Source organism: Miniopterus schreibersii, assembly GCF_964146895.1.
Source record: "Miniopterus schreibersii genome assembly, chromosome: 4".
NCBI lineage: Eukaryota > Metazoa > Chordata > Mammalia > Chiroptera > Miniopteridae > Miniopterus > Miniopterus schreibersii.
This window is the reverse complement of record NC_138105.1, coordinates 29,019,063-29,041,764: the sequence shown is the minus strand read 5'-3', so window position 1 is coordinate 29,041,764 and position 22,702 is coordinate 29,019,063. Positions and strand designations below refer to the sequence as shown.

The 22,702-nt window shown below is 37.1% G+C and overlaps 1 protein-coding gene across 2 annotated transcripts in view; it reads right to left on the bottom strand.

The window, feature by feature from the left end:
* The window catches only part of BLTP1 (bridge-like lipid transfer protein family member 1), a 134,961-nt gene that overhangs the window by 49,789 nt on the left and 62,470 nt on the right, over positions 1-22,702 (bottom strand). For both annotated transcript variants that reach the window (XM_081134323.1, XM_081134324.1), the window contains exons 37-50: positions 22,187-22,395; positions 20,141-20,292; positions 19,537-19,687; positions 19,218-19,370; positions 17,454-17,694; positions 16,091-16,233; positions 15,414-15,633; positions 14,802-14,960; positions 13,144-13,319; positions 10,620-10,795; positions 4,859-5,565; positions 4,181-4,426; positions 3,592-3,685; positions 1,406-1,456 (exon numbers count right to left, since the gene is read on the bottom strand). In XM_081134323.1, coding sequence (XP_080990449.1) covers positions 1,406-1,456; positions 3,592-3,685; positions 4,181-4,426; positions 4,859-5,565; positions 10,620-10,795; positions 13,144-13,319; positions 14,802-14,960; positions 15,414-15,633; positions 16,091-16,233; positions 17,454-17,694; positions 19,218-19,370; positions 19,537-19,687; positions 20,141-20,292; positions 22,187-22,395 — 2,878 coding nt within the window. The remainder of the gene's footprint in view (positions 1-1,405; positions 1,457-3,591; positions 3,686-4,180; positions 4,427-4,858; positions 5,566-10,619; positions 10,796-13,143; positions 13,320-14,801; positions 14,961-15,413; positions 15,634-16,090; positions 16,234-17,453; positions 17,695-19,217; positions 19,371-19,536; positions 19,688-20,140; positions 20,293-22,186; positions 22,396-22,702) is intronic.

The following is a 22,702-nucleotide window of genomic DNA, read 5'->3' as shown; positions in this document are numbered from 1 at the left end:
GATTTTCTATTTGCAGTGAGTGACACAGATATGACAGAAGTCTAATTCATAACAAGTAACTAGTACTTAGTTAAAAACTGCCACGCTTTACTGATACCGACATAAAGCAGAGGTATTCTCTCTCTTGATCTCGTTCTCTCTTCCCATGGCTAGAACAGTGCCCTGAACGTGAGAAGCACTCATTGAATCTTTTGAAATGAATGAGCAGAAGGAAGTACAGCAGAAAAATGGCTCTCAACACAGCAACTGTGGAATTACACAGATGTGATAGGTCACACGTGCAGAAGTGACGACAAACCAGTCTTTGACATACAATGGAAAGGTTCCTGCCAACAAATTGCACCAGGAAAGACCCAGAGAGTAAAAAGATAGTTTCTAGCATAAATAGTATCTTTCAAATGAGCAAAGGATTCTTGAAAATAAATAGATTTAGCAAAATACTCAGTGATAAAAGGGAAACAATAAATCTTCTTTAGCTACTATGACTATTAAAGTGGAATTAGCTTTTTTCAATACCTATTAAGATGACACTTATATGGAAGAATGAGTTCTAGAAAACAATCATTTCTCTAATTTAATATTAGTGCATTCATTCTTTTTTAATACTTCTAATTGGGTGATAAAGTGATATAAATCTCATTAATCTCAACAAAGGGCTGGTAATTGATTTTTGTCTGTTATCAATATGCAATGAAACAAATCTCACGAAGTATGAAAACCTTACCAGCATGGAACTTAATATACAGATTCAAATATTTATTCAGCATATTCAAATTTTACAGAAAATGTCAAAAAAACCAACCACTGCTAAGTAACACATTAATTTGTCACAGTGGTAAGACTCATGTGATGAATAATTTTAAATATAGCACTCAGTATAGCTCACTACCACAAAATATCAGATATACATAAGTCAAAATTAAGGCACTCAAAATATAGAAGCACATATAGTAAAAAGCAATATATAAAATGTCTGATAAGCAGTAAACACTCATCTTAAAAACAAAATCATAAGGTTGAGATGTGTAGATATTTTCAATATTAGTTTTAATAATTATTTTTGCAATTAGTGAAAAATCTTTTGCACAGTGAAACACTTTAGCTTCTACTATCCCGTCAAACATTAACAAGGATATGTGATAATAAAAACTTTGACAGTAACATGTCTAAAAAAGCAGAAGCAACACACAACTACAGTGCTACAATCTTTCAACAACAAAACAAAAAGGTAGCCCTTACCTGTGTGTTCCCTGAATAGCAGTAAGCTTTAATCTAGAAAAGGGTCTATGTAAAAACTACAAAATAATAACTACATACATTCACAGCCATGCAGGTAATATTATCTTTAAAACTATTCACTACTATGTTAATCACAAAGCCCATGAAAAAAAATAATATGACATACAGAAACTCTTGTTTGGCTGTGCTTGTAGGAGATGTAGGAAAATCCTCCAGTCTACAGATGAAGATTCAAGAGAAAGCAGGAAACAAAAAGGAAGCAGATAAGCATTCGTGAATAAATCAGTTACAACATGACCGATCATCTGGAAAGCTTTTCTTATTTTCCACTTTTGCAATTTTCCTTCAAAGAACCTTTTAAACTACTTTCTTAGTTCTGTTTCCTTTTCATTGAAATTGGAAATAAAAAGCCAAAGAGTAAGTCCAGAAACACTTAACACTGCTAGAATCTGGCAGTGAGTAATAACTTTTTATTTTTCAAATATAAAAGTTAAGGGATCTTTCCTATTTGTTTGTTTTTTCTAAGGGAAAAAAATCAACTATCTAATACTAAATATGCTTTTAGAGACTATTTATGACATTCTCTGAAAAGCTAACAGAAAATGAAGACAAGAGGTCCAATAAAACACACAGGACATGTAAAGAAAACTGGTTTACTTTCTGAAACCAGTTAGGTGAGCATGGTACTTTAAATTTCCTCAACAGGGAATCTGGAGCCAGAGGTCTGTGAGGACTGTCTGCAGAAGTAGCACGGCGAGGTGCCAGGAGACCTCTTTTCCTTCTTACTGTACAATGTGAAGCATTTTAGGCAAACACTTTGATCTTTCTGAATTTCAATGTATTGTTCTATAAAATGGGGATAAAACCACCCCAGATCACAGAATTGTGAAATAATCTCTGTGAGGCTCCTGGTCCATAGTAGGTAATTCTTAAGATTATAGTTGTTACATAATAGACCATCTGCCACAGTGAATGATCAGGAAAGGTCATCTCTCCCAAATACTGGATTTCTGGATCTTTCTTAAGAACTCTTAAGAAATACAAACTGGACCATTCAGGCAGCTAATATAAAATATGTCCTCTTTGGTTCTAAGGTTTCAGGTCCAAACTCCCCAGCAAGACTTACACATCCATTTCCGGAAATACTCCTCAGACAGCTATCACATTACCCACGTTTAAAATATTATGAATAGACCTGTAACTAGTCAATCTAGACTAATATTTAATTTTTATAATGCTAAACCAGATCCTCTATTTAGTCAGTATTTGGCATGATAAACGCTTTCTAATACCATAATAGGACAACAATAACTAGTTGTAACCTTAAGAGCAAATTCTCAAAATCTTACCTAAACACATTTTGTAATTATAACATAAAACTGCTCCACTGAAATAAAGTTAGGAGTGAAGGTCCATAATGTGCCAAGTTGTATGAACCAAGTCAGTGGTTTAATGTATTAATAACAGCTGAGTGATCTGAATATCATGTGTAAAGGTAACAATTATGAGAACAATTCTCACAGATCCAAGAACAGGACTTATAAGAAAAAGGACAGTCAAAAGAACAGCAATACGGGACGTCACAGTCATATCAGACGCTCGTCTACGCCATTAGAAGAGTCTCCTGGGCATTACCGTCAAATTGTTTAAATGCAAAAATAGCAAGAGGAGATTCTAAAATCCAGCATGAATATGGGTAATGACTGCTTAACATAAAACCAAGAGTCTATATCCTTTGACTGTAATTTTGTTTTAACTATTTGAATTGTGTGAGCTTTTGCATCTTGTATGTTTAACCAAAAATTGCATTGTTATCATTTTTCTTTTTTCTTTTTTTTTGGTAATAATTTTTCTAGACACAATTTTACAATGTCCCGGGAGCCCATTTTTAAGGGGGGGAGAGGTGAGGGAGGTAATAAAACCAGTTTTAGAAAGGAAAAAAATCACTTTTCTAAAAACATTTCATTGGGTGATATTCGTTTTTTTTTAACCTTCACCTGAGGCTATTTTCTCCACTGATTTTTAGAGAGAATGAAAGGAAGAGAGGAGGGGAGAGACAGAGAGAAACACTGATGTGAGAGAGACACATCGATTGGTTGCCTCCTGCACAGACCCCAACCAGAGCTGAGGATCGAACCTGCAACCCTTAGGTCTGCAGGCCAAAGCTCTAATTACTGAGCTAAACTGGCCAGGGCTCATTGGGATATTCTTAATGACAGAATCACAATATCTGAAACATTAAGTATATAAATTTCAAAACTCAGCAAGTGTGGGATTTATCCAATGAATTTTAAGTTTCCTATAAACTACAACAAACAAATTTAAGAAAATACTAAAAATCAACACACTTACTGTATATTTGGTGTGATCCCTTCAAGCAGCACAATATTAACCCCACCAATATGCGCAGTGGCACATGTCTCAGTCATCTTTTGATGTAAAACATCTTAAAAGTAATAAAAAAGAATTATATGAATTCTGGAAATAAGATAATTGCACTTCATATTAAATTCACATTTTATTCATAATACGTTCAGTGACAAAAGGCAATTTTAAAGTTACGATAAAATTTAAACTATATTTTGAAACTACTTTTAAAAGTTTCCTTGAAGTTTTTTTATTTCTATGTATTAATGTGGACATATATTGTATGTCAAAATTGGAATAATGCTAAACAAATATTCAGTTTAACATGCTAATCGTGCAGTACAGAGCCTAAAGGCATTACATAGCCTAATGACATTTTAAATCTCAGAAGTAATACTTAGTGCAGAACACCTGGAAATTTTTAAAGAACAAAAAAAATAGGAAAAAGAAACTACATAAACTAGCTCTCTGATCCACCCAGAAGTTCGGCTTTCTAGAACAACTGCCAAGCAGGAATTGTGGAGATGGAGTCAGCTCTCAGAAAAGCAGCAGCAATATGGTAAAGCGGCCGTACCTTTCATCTTCTCCTTCAGCGTGAAGCTGCCATGGATCCTCTTCAGCTCGGACTCCATCGTGAGCCCGCCGATGTCCGCCTCCAGGTGTGTGCGGTTCACCATGCCAATCCCAAACACGATCAGGGTGACATGCTGGGGTTCTGCTGTCACCAAGCTGCGCTTCCTCTGTGTCTTCGTCACACTGTTATTGTCCTGTTCGTTCTCAAACACCACTTTACAGGTTGGCTCTGTCGGGCTCCGAATGTCTTCATGAGTAAACAGAAACACATAGGTTTAGACGTGAAAACTGCAGAATAAAAGGACACTCCAAACATCGCCTTACCTCTTTCCTTCCCCTTTTTGACCAGCCCTCCTCCTTCCTCTTCGCCACCAAAATGACTTTTTAAATGTTTCCACATCTTCTCTTGGCCACATTGAAAGCAAACAGTCAAGTCAGACATTTGGCAGCAGGTGTGTGTGGCTCTACCAGAGTACCCTGCCCATGGGTTACGGAGGGTGGGAAATGGGGCACAAGATGTCTGGCTACATGACTATTCTCTCCCGCAGTGACCAACTTCTGTGCATCTCAATTATCCACTCGTCACATGAAGAAAACATCATGAAAAACCTGCTACCTACCTTTCTTAGTATGAATGCGATTCCAAACAACAATTTAAAAAATATAAAATATCCATTACCTGCTGGTCCAAACGCATCTGAAGACTTTTCCAATATTCCTGTTGGATCAGAGATGAGGGAATAGAAGTTCAGCAGTTTGTACATGTTCTGCCAGCACTCAGCAGAGGGCTCACTCTGCTCCGACACGGTGATGGAGTCTGAGTCATCCATGGGGATCGCCATGTGATCTACCACATCTTTGGAGCCTTTCCTGGACACTTTGGAAGTTCTTCTCTCAGATCTTCCTAATGAGTTTTTGTTTCGAGATTCCTTTTTGTTATTCTCACTGTTGGTCCGTTTGTTCTTTGCATTATTTACTCTGGTGCCACCGTTAAGACTTCCTCTGGAACTGCGGCTGAAGTCAGAGGAGCGGAAATCCCGATGTTTTCTGGTTCTAAAGGTAGGTGTTGGCGAAGCTGATCCAGCTGTGTATCTGCTCAATTTAATGTCAGTCTGAGTTGCTTTGATGTCATCTATCATTGTACTGAACTGATGAATGAGACGAACCAAAGCCATGTCCACGTGCTGGCTTATGGACTGACAGGAAATGGTGAAGTTGCAATGGAAGGTGTTGTAGTAACGCTTGTTGAGATCATGGAAAGAAAGAGCGCTGGTGGAGTTCTGAGGGGTGCACACGGACTTTTCCATCACGATTGCACTGATGCTAAAGGTTTCCAACATTAAAGCCGGTTTGAACTCAAGTGGAGGAAGATTCACATGGCCTTGCCTAAAAATGTGAAAATGAAGAAAATGACAAGGTTTTTATTTCCTCTTTTCTAGAAATGTGCAATCTTTATTAATTAATTAGCAAAATAATCTCCAAGGTAATAAACGTTATAAGTCATTTAAATACTTTTCAGCATAAAATCAAGTAGAGTTTACTTTTTTCACTAAGCTAGCCTTTTATAAGTCAAAATCAGCCTTATGTTAATGATTTCAGTGAAAAGATAAAACAATTTTTCTTGACATCAATGGTACACCACACTGACAATCCCAACATGAAGGGATTTCAGTTATAACAGTTTAGTTAAATAACATCAGTTCCCAACAACACAGTTCAAACTTTTAACTAAAACTTACTGTGAATAACTACATAAAGCACCAGCTTGCTGCTAGCTCTTCAGTCCATGAGTCACTACATAAATAATGGACAGGCATAGTGATCAGTGACCAATCACATCACCTTGTCAAAGTCTGTCAGTGATGGTCAACACACATTTGTTATGCATTCACACCCAGACAGGGAAGCATGTAGGGTGTTACCTCCTTGTGATATTTTAAAAAGATAGAATCAAAACAAGGAAAACTCAATCAGGAAGAGTCAGAAAACCTGAATAGGCCAATAACTGCTGATGAAGTTGAAGCAGTAATCAAAGAGGTCCCAGCACGCAAAAGCCCTGGACCAGATGGCTTCACAGGGAGTTTTACCAAACATTCAAAGAAGAATTAACACCTACCATCCTTAAACTACTGCAAAAAATCCAAGAGGAAGGAACACTTCCAAGCTCTTTTTACGAGGCCAGCATTAACCTAACTCCAAAACCAGATAAACACACTACAAAGAGAATTAAAGGCCAATATCCCTGATGAACATAGATGCTAAAATCCTCAACAAAATATCAGCAAATCAGATCTGGCAATATATTAAAAAGATCATACATCAAGACCAAGTGGGACTTATTCCAGGGATGCAAGACTATTTATTACAATATTCGCAAATCAATAAATGTGATACATCACATAAACAAGCTGAAAGACAAAAATCACATCATCATATCAATAGATGCAGAAAAAGCATTCAATAAAACCCAACACCGATTTTTGATAAAAACTCTCAGCAAAGTGGGAATAGAGGGATCATACCTCAACATAATAAAGGCCATATATAACAAACCGATAGCCAACATCATACTCAATGGACAAAAACTAAAACTATTTCCCCTATGAACAGGAACGAGACAGGGGTGTCCATTTTCATGACTCTTATTCAACATAGTACTGAAGTCCTAGCGACAGCAATCAGACAACAAGAAAACATAAGAGGCACCCAAACTGGAAAGAGGGAAACAAAACTGTCATTATTTGCAAATGACATGATATTGTACATAGAAAATCCTAAAGACTCCACCAAAAAACTACTAGATTTAATAAATGAATTCAGCAAGGTAGCAGGATACAAAATTAACACCCAGAAATCAATGGCATTTTTATACACCAATAATGAACTCTCAGAAACAGAAACCCATAAAACAATCCCATTTACCACTGCAACTGAAAAAATAAGATACCTAGGAATAAACTTAACCAAAGATGCAAAAGACTTATACTCGGAAAACTACAGGACAATGAAAAAAGAAATAAAGGGAGATATAAAAAAATGGAAAAATATACCATGTTCATGGATTGGAAGAATTAACAACATTAAAATGTCCATACTACCCAAAGCAATCTATAAATTCAATGCAATCCCTATTAAAATACCAACAGCATATTTCACAGATCTAGAACAAACACTGTGAAAATTCATATGGAACCAGAATAGCCACAGCAATCTTGAGAAAGAACAACAAAGTTGGAGGGATCACAATACCAGGTATCAAGTTATACTACAAGCCACTGTAATCAAAACAGCCTGGTACAGGCACAAGAACAGACATATAGATTAGTGGAACAGAACAGAGAACCCAGAAATTGACCCACGCCATTATGGTCAATTAATATTTGACACAGGAGGCAAGAACATACAATGGAGTAAAGACAGTCTCTTCAATAAATGGTGCTGGGAAAATTGGACAGATACATGCAAAAAAATGAAACCAGACCACCAACTTACAGCATACACAAAAGTAAACTCAAAATGGATAAAAGACTTAAATGTAAGACGTGAAACCATAAAAATTCTAGAGGTAAACATAGGCAGCAAAATCTCAGACATCTGTCATAGCAATATGTTTGCTGATACATCTCCTAGGGCAAGAGAAACAAAAGAAGAAAATAAACAAATGGGACTACATCAAAATAAAAAGCTTCTGCACAGCAAAAGCAACCATCAACAAAACGAAAAGGGAGCCCAATGTATGGGAGAACATATTTGCCAATGACTCATCTGATAAAGGGTTAATATCCAAAATATATAAGGAACTCATACAACATAAAAATGAAGACAAACAATTCAATTAAAAAATGGGCAAAGGACCTAAATAGACACTTCTCCAATGAGGATATACAGATGGCTATGAGACATGAAAAAATGCTCAATGTTGCTAATCATCAGAGAGATGCAAATTAAAACCACAATGAGGTATCACTTCACACCTGTGAGAATGGCTACAATCAACAAATCAACGAACTACAAGTACTGGCGGGAATGCAGACTGGTACAGCCACTATGGAAAACAGTATGGAGTTTCCTCAAAAAATTAAAAATTGACCTGCCATTTGACCCAGTGATCCCACTTCTAGGAATATATCCTAAGAAACTTGAAACACCAATCACAAAGAACTTATGCACCCCTATGTTCATAGCAGTGTAATTTACAATAGCTAAGATCTGGAAACAGCCCAAGTGCCCATCAGTAGATGAGTGGACAAAAAAGCTGTGGTACATTTACACCATGGAATACTACACAGCTGTAAAATAGAAGGATCTTTTATCCTTTGGCACAGCATGGAGGGAACTAGAAAGTATTATGCTAAGTGAAATAAGCCAGTCAGAGAAAGACAAGTACCACATGATCTCACTTATATGTAGAATGTAATAAACAAAATAAACTGATGAACAAAATGGATCCAGAGACATAGAAGCATGGAATAGACTGAGGAATCTCAGAGGGAAAGTAGAGATGGGGGAGTGGGCGGGGAGAGATTAATCTAAGAACTTATATGTTTATAAGCATAACCTATGGGCACAGACATTGGTCTGGGGAAGGCCTGGGGATGGGGTGGAGGAAATCAATGGGGGTAAAAAGGGGACATCTGAAAACAAACAAACAAAAAAACTCCTCATAGAATAATTTTATCACTAGAAAAAGGAATATAAAATACTTCATTTCAGTAATCATTTTAGTAATCCTGATTTAGGTACTGAGAGTCTGTTTCTAAAAGTCCATTTAGAGTTTGTTAAGAATCTCAATTTACATTCCTTGTATTAGAGTTAAAGTTCACAGTATCCAGTGTCAAACATTTTGCTATCTTAAAAAAAACAAAAAACAGGGAATTGGACAAGGATGAAAATGCAGCAAGAAAACAAAAAATGATAATGCTGGTAGTGAAATTCAGCTAAACGTAAATGGAGCTATAGAAGAAACAGCTGACTATGGAGATGTTGCCACTTTGCTGTTCTAGAAACTAGATACACAGCCAAAGGAATGCAGGGAAGGCAGACTTACTGGCAGAAAGAGGAAATTGGTTGTAACAAAAAGAATGAAGACATCCAGGAGGAAGAAATGCTGGCAAAAAACTACATAGTAAAAGGAAGTTGTGACAATACTTCATGACATTAAAATGCAAAGGATAAAATGTTGGAAACTGATCAATATTTAGTGGATCAACATTTTGCCAAGGAACAGAAAAGGTGCTCATTCTTTATTGTGAGTTACATGACAAGAAGGCCAGAATTATTCAAACTACCCTTTGACAAGTTTTCTAGAAAGAAATTCAATTTCAAAATGTTTTAAATTACAATGTACTAGATATTAGTTCTACTATATTTTTCATTTCCCTATATACTTATATAATTAACAATAAGAGAGATTTTAATTTTTTGACATTTTTTAAGGTCAAAAAACAAAAGTAATTTTTCCCACTAATCCTAATGATCATTAAGGTCAGTTTCCAGTGTTTTAGCTTGCACGGTCATTGTTGTGGTATCACACAATGTGAAAAGCAGGGACTGTCTTCTATGTAACAGAAAAGACAATGCAATTTCCATGTTCCCGTGTCATTAAAAAATCCTCAGATATTTAGACCTAAAACAACTAAACATAGGTTCTTTCTAGTTATCTATACAGAACTGTCATGAGATTTTTTAAAAACAATTTTGTTAAATTATTTAAAATTTTAAATAGAGTATTTCAAATGAAATATACATTTCACTTAACTCTATGTTGGGTACATGTGCATTTTACTTTTAATTTACCACCTTGCAAAAGCACCTATGTCCATATTCTATTATTCCTATACACTTCAGCAAGATCCTCCCAAAGTAAAACTCAAGTTCTCAAAAGATTAATCAAATCTTATTAGTAAGCATACTACTTCCTATACAAACAGTGAAGAAACTGAAGAACTACCCATGGCAATAAAGAATGATAGTAAAAGATGGTTCTTAACTCTTTCTACGCTACATGTGGCATTCCCGTCTGTGTCTTTGTTTCTGATGACTAGATTCTATATGACCTCTACTCTGTTCCTAATAGGAAATATCACCTGCCACAAGTCAGCTCAAAAAGGAGGTCAGGAATAAATTCTAAATTGTACAAAATTAGAACCCGTAAGATCATAAAAATTTAACTAGTGCAACTATAAATTAATTCTAGGTGTCTATATCACCACATGTATGTGGCTCACCCTCATGGATGCGCTAACATGGTTCAAAGAGAGGCCCAAAAGCAGGCCTCGTAACCTGTCAATGTGGCTACTATTTTGGTTAAATGGAAATTATCTTCTCATTAAGATATTAAAGTTAATTTCTCATTAGCATGAGAAGGAAGCAAAGTTAAAAACAAACAGGTATTATAACCCTTGTACAAAATTTTACATGCAAACAACAATGCAAGACACCTTCTTGCCCTTTTGCTCCTCCTCTCCTTGGCTGTGTCCGAGTCCACAATATCTGCTCTGAGGCAGTCCAGCGTTCCTGAAAATGAAAGGTGCTCTCCAAAGTACATGCGGTAGCATAGTGGCATTGCATCCTGGGACTGGATCCCTGTGTGACTCAGAAGAGGCTTGAAAACAACCTAGAAGACATAACACATTCATATTGGCACAATTTATAATTCAGCATTTACCGCAGCTTTTTCTTACCTTACCCCAGTTCATAGGTGTAGTGTGAAACACAAAAAAGCTCTTCTGTATTAAATATAATCTAATTTTACTTAAAACTTAACTGTCTTTTTAAGCACCTATTATGTGCTCATCTCCAAATTAATCATAGGAACAAAGATTACTCAATCCTGCCTAATGTTTGAAAATACAAGGAAAATAAAATTATGAATTAATTTAAATAATTCTACTTCTTGCTTTTGAAAAAGGCATGAATATCTGCGTTTCCATAAAATTTGGTATATTAGGTTCACAAAATAGTTTATCAACTTCCTGTGTTAATATAAAAACATTTCATATATTATGACTATCTGACCTATTTTTAAATGGTATCACTTGGTCATAACAGTCATTTGAAATTTATTTTCTGACGAAGAACTTACTTTGCATTTTAAGTATCATACACGTTTATGGAAATATATCACTCTGGTGAAGTCTCTAGGTAACTGGATTTCCAAGTCACTAAGAGTGACCCACACAGAAGCAACTATATGTGTTCAGTAAATCACCACAATCACCCTGATCACTTATGTCCCTTCTCCTTCTTTGACATCCTAAATTTTAGGTGTCACCCAGTGCTTTCCTTGGCCTCTTCTAACTCATTCACTATACATTCTCCCTTAGTGGTCATTTCCAGAAGCTTAAAAAATCCTATCAAAATGGACAAGTGCCATTTATGTAATGAAACCCAAGTCCAGATTTTCAATTGTGTCCAAGTCACCTCACTTGTCTGTGCTTGGGAAGACAAGCCTAGAATGAGAGAATTCAAACACTCTTCAGTTCCAGTTACTGGGCTTCCTTTACCCCACAACCCTGGCTTAAATTGTGCTTCAGCAACTTCCTACATTGCATATTACATGTCATCACCAGACTCTTCTGCTATGTCCATTTTGGATTGACCCTCCTCTACTCCTACAACTGAGCTGCTAAGAACAATGACAGGGAATGATGCAATTGCACTCACTGGGCTCCAACACTATCTAAGCCCTTAACTGGACCCTCAGCACTCTGTGGCCATCTTCTGGGGTATATGGGGAGCTCTCTTTCACATATACTCCAATACACATACCTAAATCAACTCACATGGTCTTTCACTCTATTATTTAATATTTATGTTTCAGGGAGATTTTAGAGTTTTATATGTAAAATAGTATAGTTACTTTGAAAATCTATATTGAATGTTAATAAATGCAATAAATGTATTCTAAAAGACAACACAGAAAAGATTACTTCTTTTCCCACTCTCCCTTGTAAGAAAAAGTAGAGACCCCCAAAACATCTCCAATGTAATAGAGAAGTAAATTTCAGAAAACTTAAGTGCCTGACACATTTTTTAACATAAATTACCTCCTCCTGTAAGAGAAAACTAAAGCTACCAGTTTGCAAATTTACCCATCTAGAAGTGAGTTGTCCTTATTGTCTCAAAAATTCTCAGAGAAGGTACCTTTTATGTCTACAGCATTTCTATAAATGACTAAATTCCAACAGTTCTCACCCTTCTGTAAATCTGGCTCTGTCAGAAGGGTAAACTACCCTTCTTTCCTCTTTTTTTTGGAGTGGGGCTGTCTTAACTCCTCATAAGTATGTAAACACACTGAAGCCTCTTTCACCCTGAGAGAACAGCACCTCTTACTGCCTGTGACCCACTCGTCTTCTGGTCACTTGAGCTAAAAAGATTTCAAAGATTTTGCTTTGGACTCTCCATATTTAATCCATTAAATAAGACCTTCATAATATTTCTCCTTTACCTTACAAAGCCACAGCCATTTAAGCTAAGAGCCTCATTACCACTTGTGTGAACCGTTTTAGCAACTCATCTTTTCACCTCTAGTTTCTCTACTACAATCCATTTAGCACATTGCTACCCATACCCAGCTCTAGTCACTTTATTCCTCTGCTCTAAAATCTTCAATGGTTCCCCACTGCTCACTCAAAAAAATGTTATCATAGCAATAAACACTATAGGATATGATTAAATTTATCTTTCTAGTCATGATATCTAGCCAATGTATATCTCCAAATAACAAGAATGTTATCACAGGAGATAAACAGTTATGCCATTCTTCTGTTTAATGAATATTATAGATGTTTAATTAACCCATGTCCTTTTTGAAGGCTCCTCCTTTTTTACATGAAGGCTTTAGGCAGACAAGCACAGAACAAAGGTTTTCACTAAATTCCAGGGTGCACATTAGAGATGGCTCTAGCTGCTCAATGCTGCCTGAGGAGGGTTACAACAACCAGGAGGAACAGGCTGGCTCACCTGGGCGTCAGCCAGCTGAACTGCAGGAAAGCCTTGGTTGGCTTCTTCTACACCTGCCACATCATCCTGACTCGTGCTGTGCTGAGAAGGGGTCCCATCCAGAGTGTTCTGGTCACTAGACAAGACGGTGTTGAAATCTGAGGCTGAGGGTATTGTGGGAAGATTGGGAGCAACACCTAACAGGAAAAATGTTAGAGAATGAAATCTAAATTATTGGAAAATAAAAGACATAAAGGGACACAACAAAGTAAACTGACAAAGCCTGTATAGAGCAGTATTACCAGACCATTTAAAGAGGAAAAAAATAGAATTTTTAGGTTGTTTTATTGATGTGATTAATAAAAACTGAAATTAAACTAAATTTTCAAGAAAATATCCATCATCGTCATACATGAAGTCTGCATGAGAGCAGAATGCAGATTTCTATGTCTGGAAGAGCCTCTGCCATCCCCTCAGCTGGGCCCCCAGGAGCAGAGGTGCGGAAAGCAGCAGGGACACAGAAAGCAGCGTAGGAGGTGGACCTTTGTGTCTCAACTCGCTTGTACAAACTGCCCGCCAATGACCTTCCCCGAGGTGGCACAGCAATGAAGGGCACTTTCTTTCCTCCTCCTCCCTTTCTCCTTTAACCCCCAAAGGGCCCACGGTAGACAGGAAACGTTCCTTTCTGGCTCTCCTGAAGCTTAAACTCTGTGCAACAGGGAAACCAGCCCTAGGAAAGTGCTGACAGCTGGGCAAGTGTATCCTTCCATCTTCTTCAACTAAGGCCAACTCTGAGGACTAAGGTGCAGTTAGAATTCAGATCAGGTCCAGATGCAAAAGTGGTCCACACACCAGCAAGAAAAAGGATTGAGTCGTCACGTGTCAACCACTTTTCATAATTTCGTATTTTCTATCTGAATAGAATTTACCAGCTATCCTAATAGCTGTTACACAGATTAGTTTTAGCTGCCTTCCATAACTAGAATCAAAAGCTACCTCACATATTCGTTTTTTGTGTTTTTTTTACTGAAAACCACACATACAGATGCCTATTAAATTTGGAAAAACACAAAAAAATAGAAGAGGAGGGGTGACTCCACTTATATTTCAAGAGATAGTCACCAATCCTTCCTTGTGAATTCCCTACTGGTCTTCTTGCTCTTTATACATATTCTTTTAAAAATTCATGAACTGTCCTCATTTGTTCCCCTCCTTGAGGGCAAAAATCTTACTTTATTCCTCTTAGTACTCCCTTAGATTTAATTAAATATTTAAGTATCCACAAAGAGTATAAGAATGGGAGTTATTGTGTCCCAGAGAAATCTGGATAAACTGAAAATACTTTCTGTGTTGTAGGTATATGATGTTATAATTACACACTGCATTTTTTATTTACCTCCTTTTGGTGTTTTGAAATTAAACCAGCCACATTAAATGGAAGTTTTAAACTATTTAAATTATAGACAATCTCATGTTTGACTTTCCACAGGAACACTGAGTGACTGCTTACGACTCCCTCAACTGCAGAATTATCAAAGGCGGTTCGTAAATGGGTCAATTTCAACTAAACATAATTAAGCACTTGAGATTTTTTAATCGTTCTCTTAGAAATAGGATTTTGCAATAACTTTACAGGTGCCCCTAAGATGGTTAAGCAAAATAATGTGACAAGTCCATACCTGTCGGAAGACTGTTGTGTCCTGACTTTGTGACGGGGGATTCCTGCACCACGCTTCCTCGATTACCCACCGCATTGGACATCCAGTTGTAGAAACTCACAGATGATGGCTCAGATAGCAAGGGGTGTTCAGATAACATATCCGTGGCCATTGTATTTCCTGAAAATAAAATTTTACTGAGTATAGTATTACTTATGTACTAAGGAGCAGAAAATGTGATTTAAATAATTTTGGGGAAAAGTCATGTTAAAATATCTGTCTTTGCAGATGTTTTCAAATTCACTTTATGAGATTGGTATTTGGATATTAAGGCACTAAAATAACTTATTATACCAAGGAAAAATTCATTGTCGTCTGGCCTAGACAGCAACCCACACCACACCTTGGTTGACAGTAATGTCAAATGCTACCTTTTAAAAATACAAACTAAGGGCAAGGAGACACTAACAGGTTACACACAGAGGTTTCCGAAAATATTCTGTCAGAGATAAGTTGCAATATGAAAGATTAGTTATGCATCCAAAGTATATATCTAAATAAATTTAAACCTTGTTTTTGTTTTTTAATTCTCCCACAGAAATAAACTTATAATTGTCAAAACCAAGGCCACACCTGTTCTCGTCAGGGAGTTACTTTTCACAGCTGCACTGCTCCTTTGAGGAGTCCCCTCCAGGAGGTTGTGCAAGCTCGGGAAGCTCCCGGTCAGGTAGCTGAGCAGGCTCTCCTTCCGTGGACTCTCCTTCACTGGCATCCCAGCACGGCCCACATGCACCGGAGAATCCGTGGCGGTGTCTCCACTGGTGTAGCTCAGGGAGTGATATGGGTGGATGCCCTGCAGAGGAACCACACGGGCTCTTCTTTACACACACAAACATGATGGCTGAGAACTACAACTGCTGCTACCCTTGCCATTACTGCTTGCTATGGTTCACACAATACCAAACAAAACATCATTGAAAACATAAAACAGCCTTGCTCAAAGTGTATATTAATCACGCACAATTACAAGATGATCAACATTCTCAATATTGTATTTTATTGAATATTCAATAAATTGAAAAGAGAGTCCTAAGGCTTGGTAGTTAAAGTAGTATTAATTACTACTGATAGAATTTTCATAGAAATGTGTACACTAAAAGTTACTAATCATGTTAATTTCAACATAAAAATACTATTTTTACTAAATTTAAATATTTAAGGTGGATACCTAATACTTGAATTTGAGATAGCAAAAGTTAGGTATTCTCTGCAAGTCTAACTACCACTAACTAACAACAGCAATAATGCACCTTTATTTTTAATGCAGAGTCACTGTGGGTGTGAGTCTTGGAGAGTTTCCTCATGATCTCGGCACCAGTCACAGGCCCGGAGCCTCCAGGGGGAGGCCGGCTGGCTGTTCCTTCCAGCAGCATCGTGTGCTCGCTGACTGTGGCTGAAACCAGTCAAAAGAGTGAGTGGGCTGCAGATTGTCAGACACGTTCCTTAAACATCAACTCCGGTGCTCCTGGTGATGTACCTACATTCAGCTTTACATATTCCTTAACAAATTCATTGTGGAATCTTCTATAACACTCCCTTTTTTAATTTTTATTTTACCTTCCAACCCCAATCTTCTCACTCAGTTTCAAAAAAGGAATAAACAGCTTCTATTCAACCTCACATATGCCACCCGAATGGTAAGAGACTAAAAATCAATTCAACTCAGCTCAAGAAAGCACAGAATTTTCATGGATTAACACAGGCATTTGTACATAAAGAATTAGAAGGGATAGTTACTACACTATCCTTTTAACTTTGTGTAGGCTTGTAATTTATCAAAATAAATAATAAAATCCAGCCTACTGCTCATAACACATTCATTTATTAACTGTTAAATATGTTAAATTTTTTGAAAAGAAAACTGGGTAAAGTACTACATATCAATGTTCTGAAAGCTCTAATTTTAAAACTACTTTCTTTTCCCATGATACTTTTAATATTTTTTCAAATTATCATAAGATAAATTGCAGTGAATAGTATATTTCATGATAATAAAAATTAAACTTTGAAAAAGCATTAAAATATGTATAGGATGGGGCAAAAGTTGGCTTACAGTTGTATCTGAAACATGGAGTTTATGCCTATATTATTAATTTTCCATACAACTAATGACCTCACAGGTGCCCCACCCTGTACACTGTGAAATGCAGATGCACTGCCTGTGTTCTGGCACAGCCATCACACTGACAGAATCTGAGACTGAACATAGGCCTCCAAACATGACATAAACTCAGGTCCAAACAGGCACTGGGTAAAATTCAAAAGCTCTTTTAAAGACTGTGGCACAGGACAAGATGATAAAGAGACAGATATAATTTTTCAATAGAGGTTAATGTGTTTCACTCAAAATATTCTAGCTATACAAAGATGTCTGTTGTATGGACTAGAGACATTAGGAGAAAAAGTCTACTATAGTTCACAAAATAAAACTTAAGGGTCAAATCAGTATAAGATTCCAACATTAATACCATTTATTTGGACTAATACAAACCATACTTATATAATTAAACCATGACAAATTCAAATTTCAAATTTGGGACACAATTATTAAAATTATCATGTGTACTAGGTTACCAAGCACATAATAGCTAGCTAAAATATTTACAAAATTACCCGCATCAAATTCAAATTCTGCTCCATCAGCACTGGTATCACTTTGAAGACCTCCTCCATTGTCCAGCCCAAGGCCATCTTCATGTTCATGGTCCACAGCTGCTTGAGGCTTCAGGGGCTGAGCTGGCCGATGTAAGCTAACTCCTTTAAAGGCTGGTGTCACCACAATGAACTTCATCCACTGCCTTGCCAGGGCAACTAACCCTTTCTTTAAGGTTACCAAGGCAGGAAGTCCATCACCCTGAAACAACAGTGATGTAATTAGAAGTCACCTTACTATAATAATAAGTTACCATTTAAGCACTTTGCATACATTTATTCATTTAACTCTCATATGCCCCTTTGGGAAATGAGGAATCTAGAATTTATATGTTAAGTAATTTGTCAGTGTTTCAAGCTGACTATAGAACTCAACCTCTAAACACAAGGTCTCATCTTCTGTCATAAACACAGCAGCTCCAGGTGAACAAGACTGAACATGGGTGCAAGACTGGAATTCTTCTCAAGGAGTATTCAGTCCACTTTACCTGTTTTGCCCAACTGAAACATCAAATGTATTTTGAACAGCCTGGAATATTCATTAGGCAAAGAGGGAATGAAATTATTCCCTTCAGAGATTATTTTTAACATTAAAAATAAATTACTATAGGTAAATGCTGGACATAGATGGATTTGTAACTGCTTTGAAAGTTAAATGTGTTATTAACAATTTTAAAATTTAGAATATATTTGATTCCACATGGTGATGACTGTAAGAAAGAAAACTTGGCTCTTTTTCCTATTGGAGCCCAAGCCTGAGGATAAAATACCCAACTCCTCTCCATCCCCTTTCCTACAATTCCGTGTTAGAAGAACATCATTTACTTTCTGTGCCTGCCCTTTCATTCCCAGACTCAAGTCAGGAGGGCCATCTTGTGATCCTTCCTCTTATGTGGAAAGCATACCTGGGCAGAGCACCCAACAGGGAAATGCAGCCATTCTCTCTGTTCCAGCCTCTGCCTATGGCACCATGGGCAGGTAAACCTCGCACTGTGGACCTTCCCGTTCTCAACTCTCAGGTAGCAGTAGAAACTAGAAACTACACCAGCCCCAGGCCAAGAACCTTTTTCAAATCCATGATTTACTGGAGACTCTGGCACTGGAGGTAAATAGGAGCTTGACTGGCCATTACCAATAGAGATACACTGACCCCTAATTAGGCTACAGATTCTTGTGTATTCTCTGTTGACCAGAGCTTGGCGAGGAGAGGGGAGCTCCTCCAGTTCTATAACCCTAGTCATGTGTCACCTTCTGAAGTGCTTTTCAAGGGGCAGAGATACAGTGTATTTATTTTGTACAATTATATAATCTCCCCTCAATCACAAATCAGTCCTTATTTTATTAAACATTGCTGTAAAATTTGCCTCTGGTGATTATTGTCTTACTTGAAACATTCTTTCCTGGTTCTCCTTTCCCTCCTCAGCACCCTGTGTACCTACATCCATCCTCCCCACCCCCTTTAATATTGATATTCTTCAGGGATCCATCCTTGACCAGGTTCTTACTCAACCCTCCAACCCTAGAAGTCTGATCCATGTCAGCAGCTTCTAACACCTTCATGCTGTCAACTCCCAAATCATTAATTGACCCTGCTGTTGTCTATGGGCCTGTATTTCTAACCATATTTCTCCTCTGGACTTCCCATATGCATCTCACACCCTGTGGGTCAGTTACTCAACAGAACAGAGGCTTCTTCAGAGCTAACGTATAGTTTCAGTCATTTACCATTGTAGCATCATCGATGATGGAGTAATTTGCCTGGTGCAGGTAGTGGTGAAGTATATTGCACAATAAACACGAAGGGTTTTCTTGGAGAAAGCGAGCCAGTTTTGTAAGTCTGTTGTATTTACTTCTTAGGGGGAAATGCATACTTTTATTCTGAAACAAAGCAAAAATAACAGGCTTACAATGAAGTATCAAAGATAATACAAATGAAAGACATCTAGTCACTAAGCACTTGCAGGTTTGATGTTTCCCAACAATGATGAACGATCAGGATCATTTTCAGTAACCTCTGTATCTCCATGTACTGCTGAAGACCCACCTCTAGCGCTTCGGTCATGATGCATCCCATAACAGCACAGAGTCTCAGCGTTCCCTCTGTGTCCAATTTGTTCAAGGACGACTTGAGCTGGTCAATGGGAACAAGCCACGCACCCACAGCTGGGGTCGCAGTGCTTAAGAGGTTCAGCTGCCTTCAGGTTTATTTTAGAAAATTATAAAAACAAGTGTCAAGATTTGTATTTCAAATAATCTTCCATATCTATTATACGTAGCAGCTATTTTATTTAGGCAAAATTACTTTTCCTTTCGACCACCAGATAAATTGTGAAGATATAACTTCATACTTCATAATATACAAAGACCAGATAATAGAAAAGAAAAAATATGAAAAAGCCTATTAGAGGTGAAAAAAAAGTTCACGGCAGGGTAACATGTTAAAGTAAAACTAAAGCCCTAGGAAAGAAAAAGGGTCAAACAAGGGGAGAATAAAGTTGAGAGAGTCTGAGGTAGGAAAGGCGGGACGAGGTGGCAGCCCTCATACTAGATACATCTGAAAAGTAAGTCTAAACCTGCATGAAACAGAACTGCATGCCATTTAAATAAGAAACACCAAGCAATAGGAGTACACTTCTCAGACCTTTTACCTAGAAAATGCATGAGTGGGAGACCTCACATTGGTGGGAGCTGCGAAACTAAACCAGATCTCCTGGATGGTCAGCTTCATGCTGCAGGAATCGGGTGGGGGCGGCATGAGAGGCACATCTTTCTTTAAATCATCAGATTCGACTCCTTCATCCTACATAAAATAGAACACCCAAAACTTTTTGTTTAGGGGCATTAAGTTACTTTTTCCAGATGAAGAAAGTGAAAGAGGTAATTTGCCAGAAGCAACACAACTCCTGAGCAGAGTGGGTGGCAGAATTAAGGTCTTCTGCCTCCTACTGTAATCTATTTCCTTTTCCATTTAACAGAATATTTCAAACTTCCAAATAAGAAGCCATAATAAATACTATTGTAACCCATGTTCAAATAAATAACACTCTACAAAAAATGCTTGTATGTTATATTATAAGCTAGTATCTAAAGCTGTATTGAGAAATAGGAAAAATATTTTTTAAATGTGTAATCACCGCCCTTCAGAATGTAGGGAGGTAGGAAGCATAATATTAAACAACAAATAGCCCTAGATGATTTGGCTCAGTGGTTACAGTGTCATCCTGCAGACTGAAGGCTCCCGGGTTCGATTCTGGCCAAGGGCATGTATCTTGGTTGCAGGCTCAATCCCAAACCCTGGTCGGTGGGCAAGCAGAAGGCAACCAATCTATGTCTCTCTCTTCCCCTTCCACTCTCTCTAAAAGAAATGGAAAAAATATCCTCAGGTGAGGATTAAAAAAGAACAAACAAAAATGTCTCCTGCCTTTTACATCTACTTAAGGTCTCTGATTCACTTTTATATATCATTGGTCAAGGTAAAGAAAAGACTGGCATTTTCTTGTGGGGTGACTAAGGAATAAAGAATACCCACAGAAACAGCTTTGAGACCTAAGTGTTACAGAACAATATAAACTATAGGTCCCAGTGATTTCAAAGTCAGCAAGCACTACATATAAGCCTACACTCCCTTATCTGCAATTCTAAAATCCATGATGTTCTGAAAATCTAAACTTTTTCTGTAAATGTGGCATCAAAACCTGATCTGAACTATTTGTCCCATACCTGATGTTTTATTAAAATTGTGCTACAGAAATATTTAAGCATTTCAAGATGAAGCTGCCTCAGATTCCATTGAGAGTCTATGTAACATATAGTATACACATTACCAAGTTCTTATTGTGTGATAGACACTGAGTTAAGCCTTTCCTATATACGATCTCCTCCAATCTTCACAAATCTAGAAGATAAATGTCCTTACAATACTCCTTTACAGATGAAGAAACTTGGGAGAGGGTAAATAAAAGTTATTTACTTGCTCCAGGTCACCAATCAGTTAGCGGTACACTTTTGTAATCAAGAATTTTAAATATTTTAGTTTTGCTGTTTCTGTACTCATGGAAATTCTACCCTAATAAAAATAATAAATAAGTGACATCCAAGGTATTCTTCAGGACTCTAACTGTAATTGGCAGATATTGAAAAAATATTTAGGACTTATATGAAATACTATCAGTAACAAAACTAAGTATTTAAAAAATGAATTCTGCTAAAATCCTTCAAATGACATAAAAACAAAGCCTGCTTTTTTGAAATTCTATTAATTCATTAATTCAGCAGATATTATTAAGTGCCTAATATGAACACAGTATTACGCTACACACTATCATAGACATAAGCATATCTAGGATATGGTGCCTACAGAAATTATACTCTAGTATACCAAAATGCTTTGAGTGTCATTAAGCAAAATCCAATCAGGTGCTCTGCTAGTTTTGAATCACACAATGGAGGAATTGGGATGGGGCATCCACCTCTGTTAAATAATCCCAGCTACCACACTTTCAGCTTGAATATGCTGATTCAGGTTACTGAAAGTCATGAGTATTCAAAACATTTCAGCAACATGGGGCCAATCTGTCCCCACTAAAGCAGTGTCATTAAAGCAAAAAGACAAGCAAATATACTCCAGAATTTTGAGTTGGTATGTCGTTTTCTATGTTATGTTTCCAAAGCATTATTATTAGAAATTCACCAACCTGCTCATCAGATACAGAATTTCCATTTAAGTCTGAAGAAGGGCTTGTTCGGTCACAAGGAAGATTATCATCAGAGACATCGGTGTTATAGCCACTGCCGGTTGGAGAATCAGAAGAATTATTAGAGGTCACTCCACCCCCTTCTGTGACACTAGCTTTGCCCATGGTTCCAAAAGTATTATACAAAACAGCGCCGGACTGTCTTCCTCCTATACAAATGTAAGAATGTATTTATTAAAACACTGGGTATCTCCATAATGTAGTCTACCATATCCATAAAGATAAAAATTAAAATCTCATAAAGATCTTTTTTACTCTCACCAAAACTTGCCCTTATCTGTAAAAGTGATATAAGATTAGATTATCAGGTAAGCAACTGTAGGCATATACAACTACTATTATATATGACTAAATGTAAAAGCCTTATGCACAAGTCAGCCTTCCTAGTTTAATATTACTCAATAATGTAAAAGAAAACACATAATTCTAAGTTAGTCTCTGTCTCACTGAATAAAG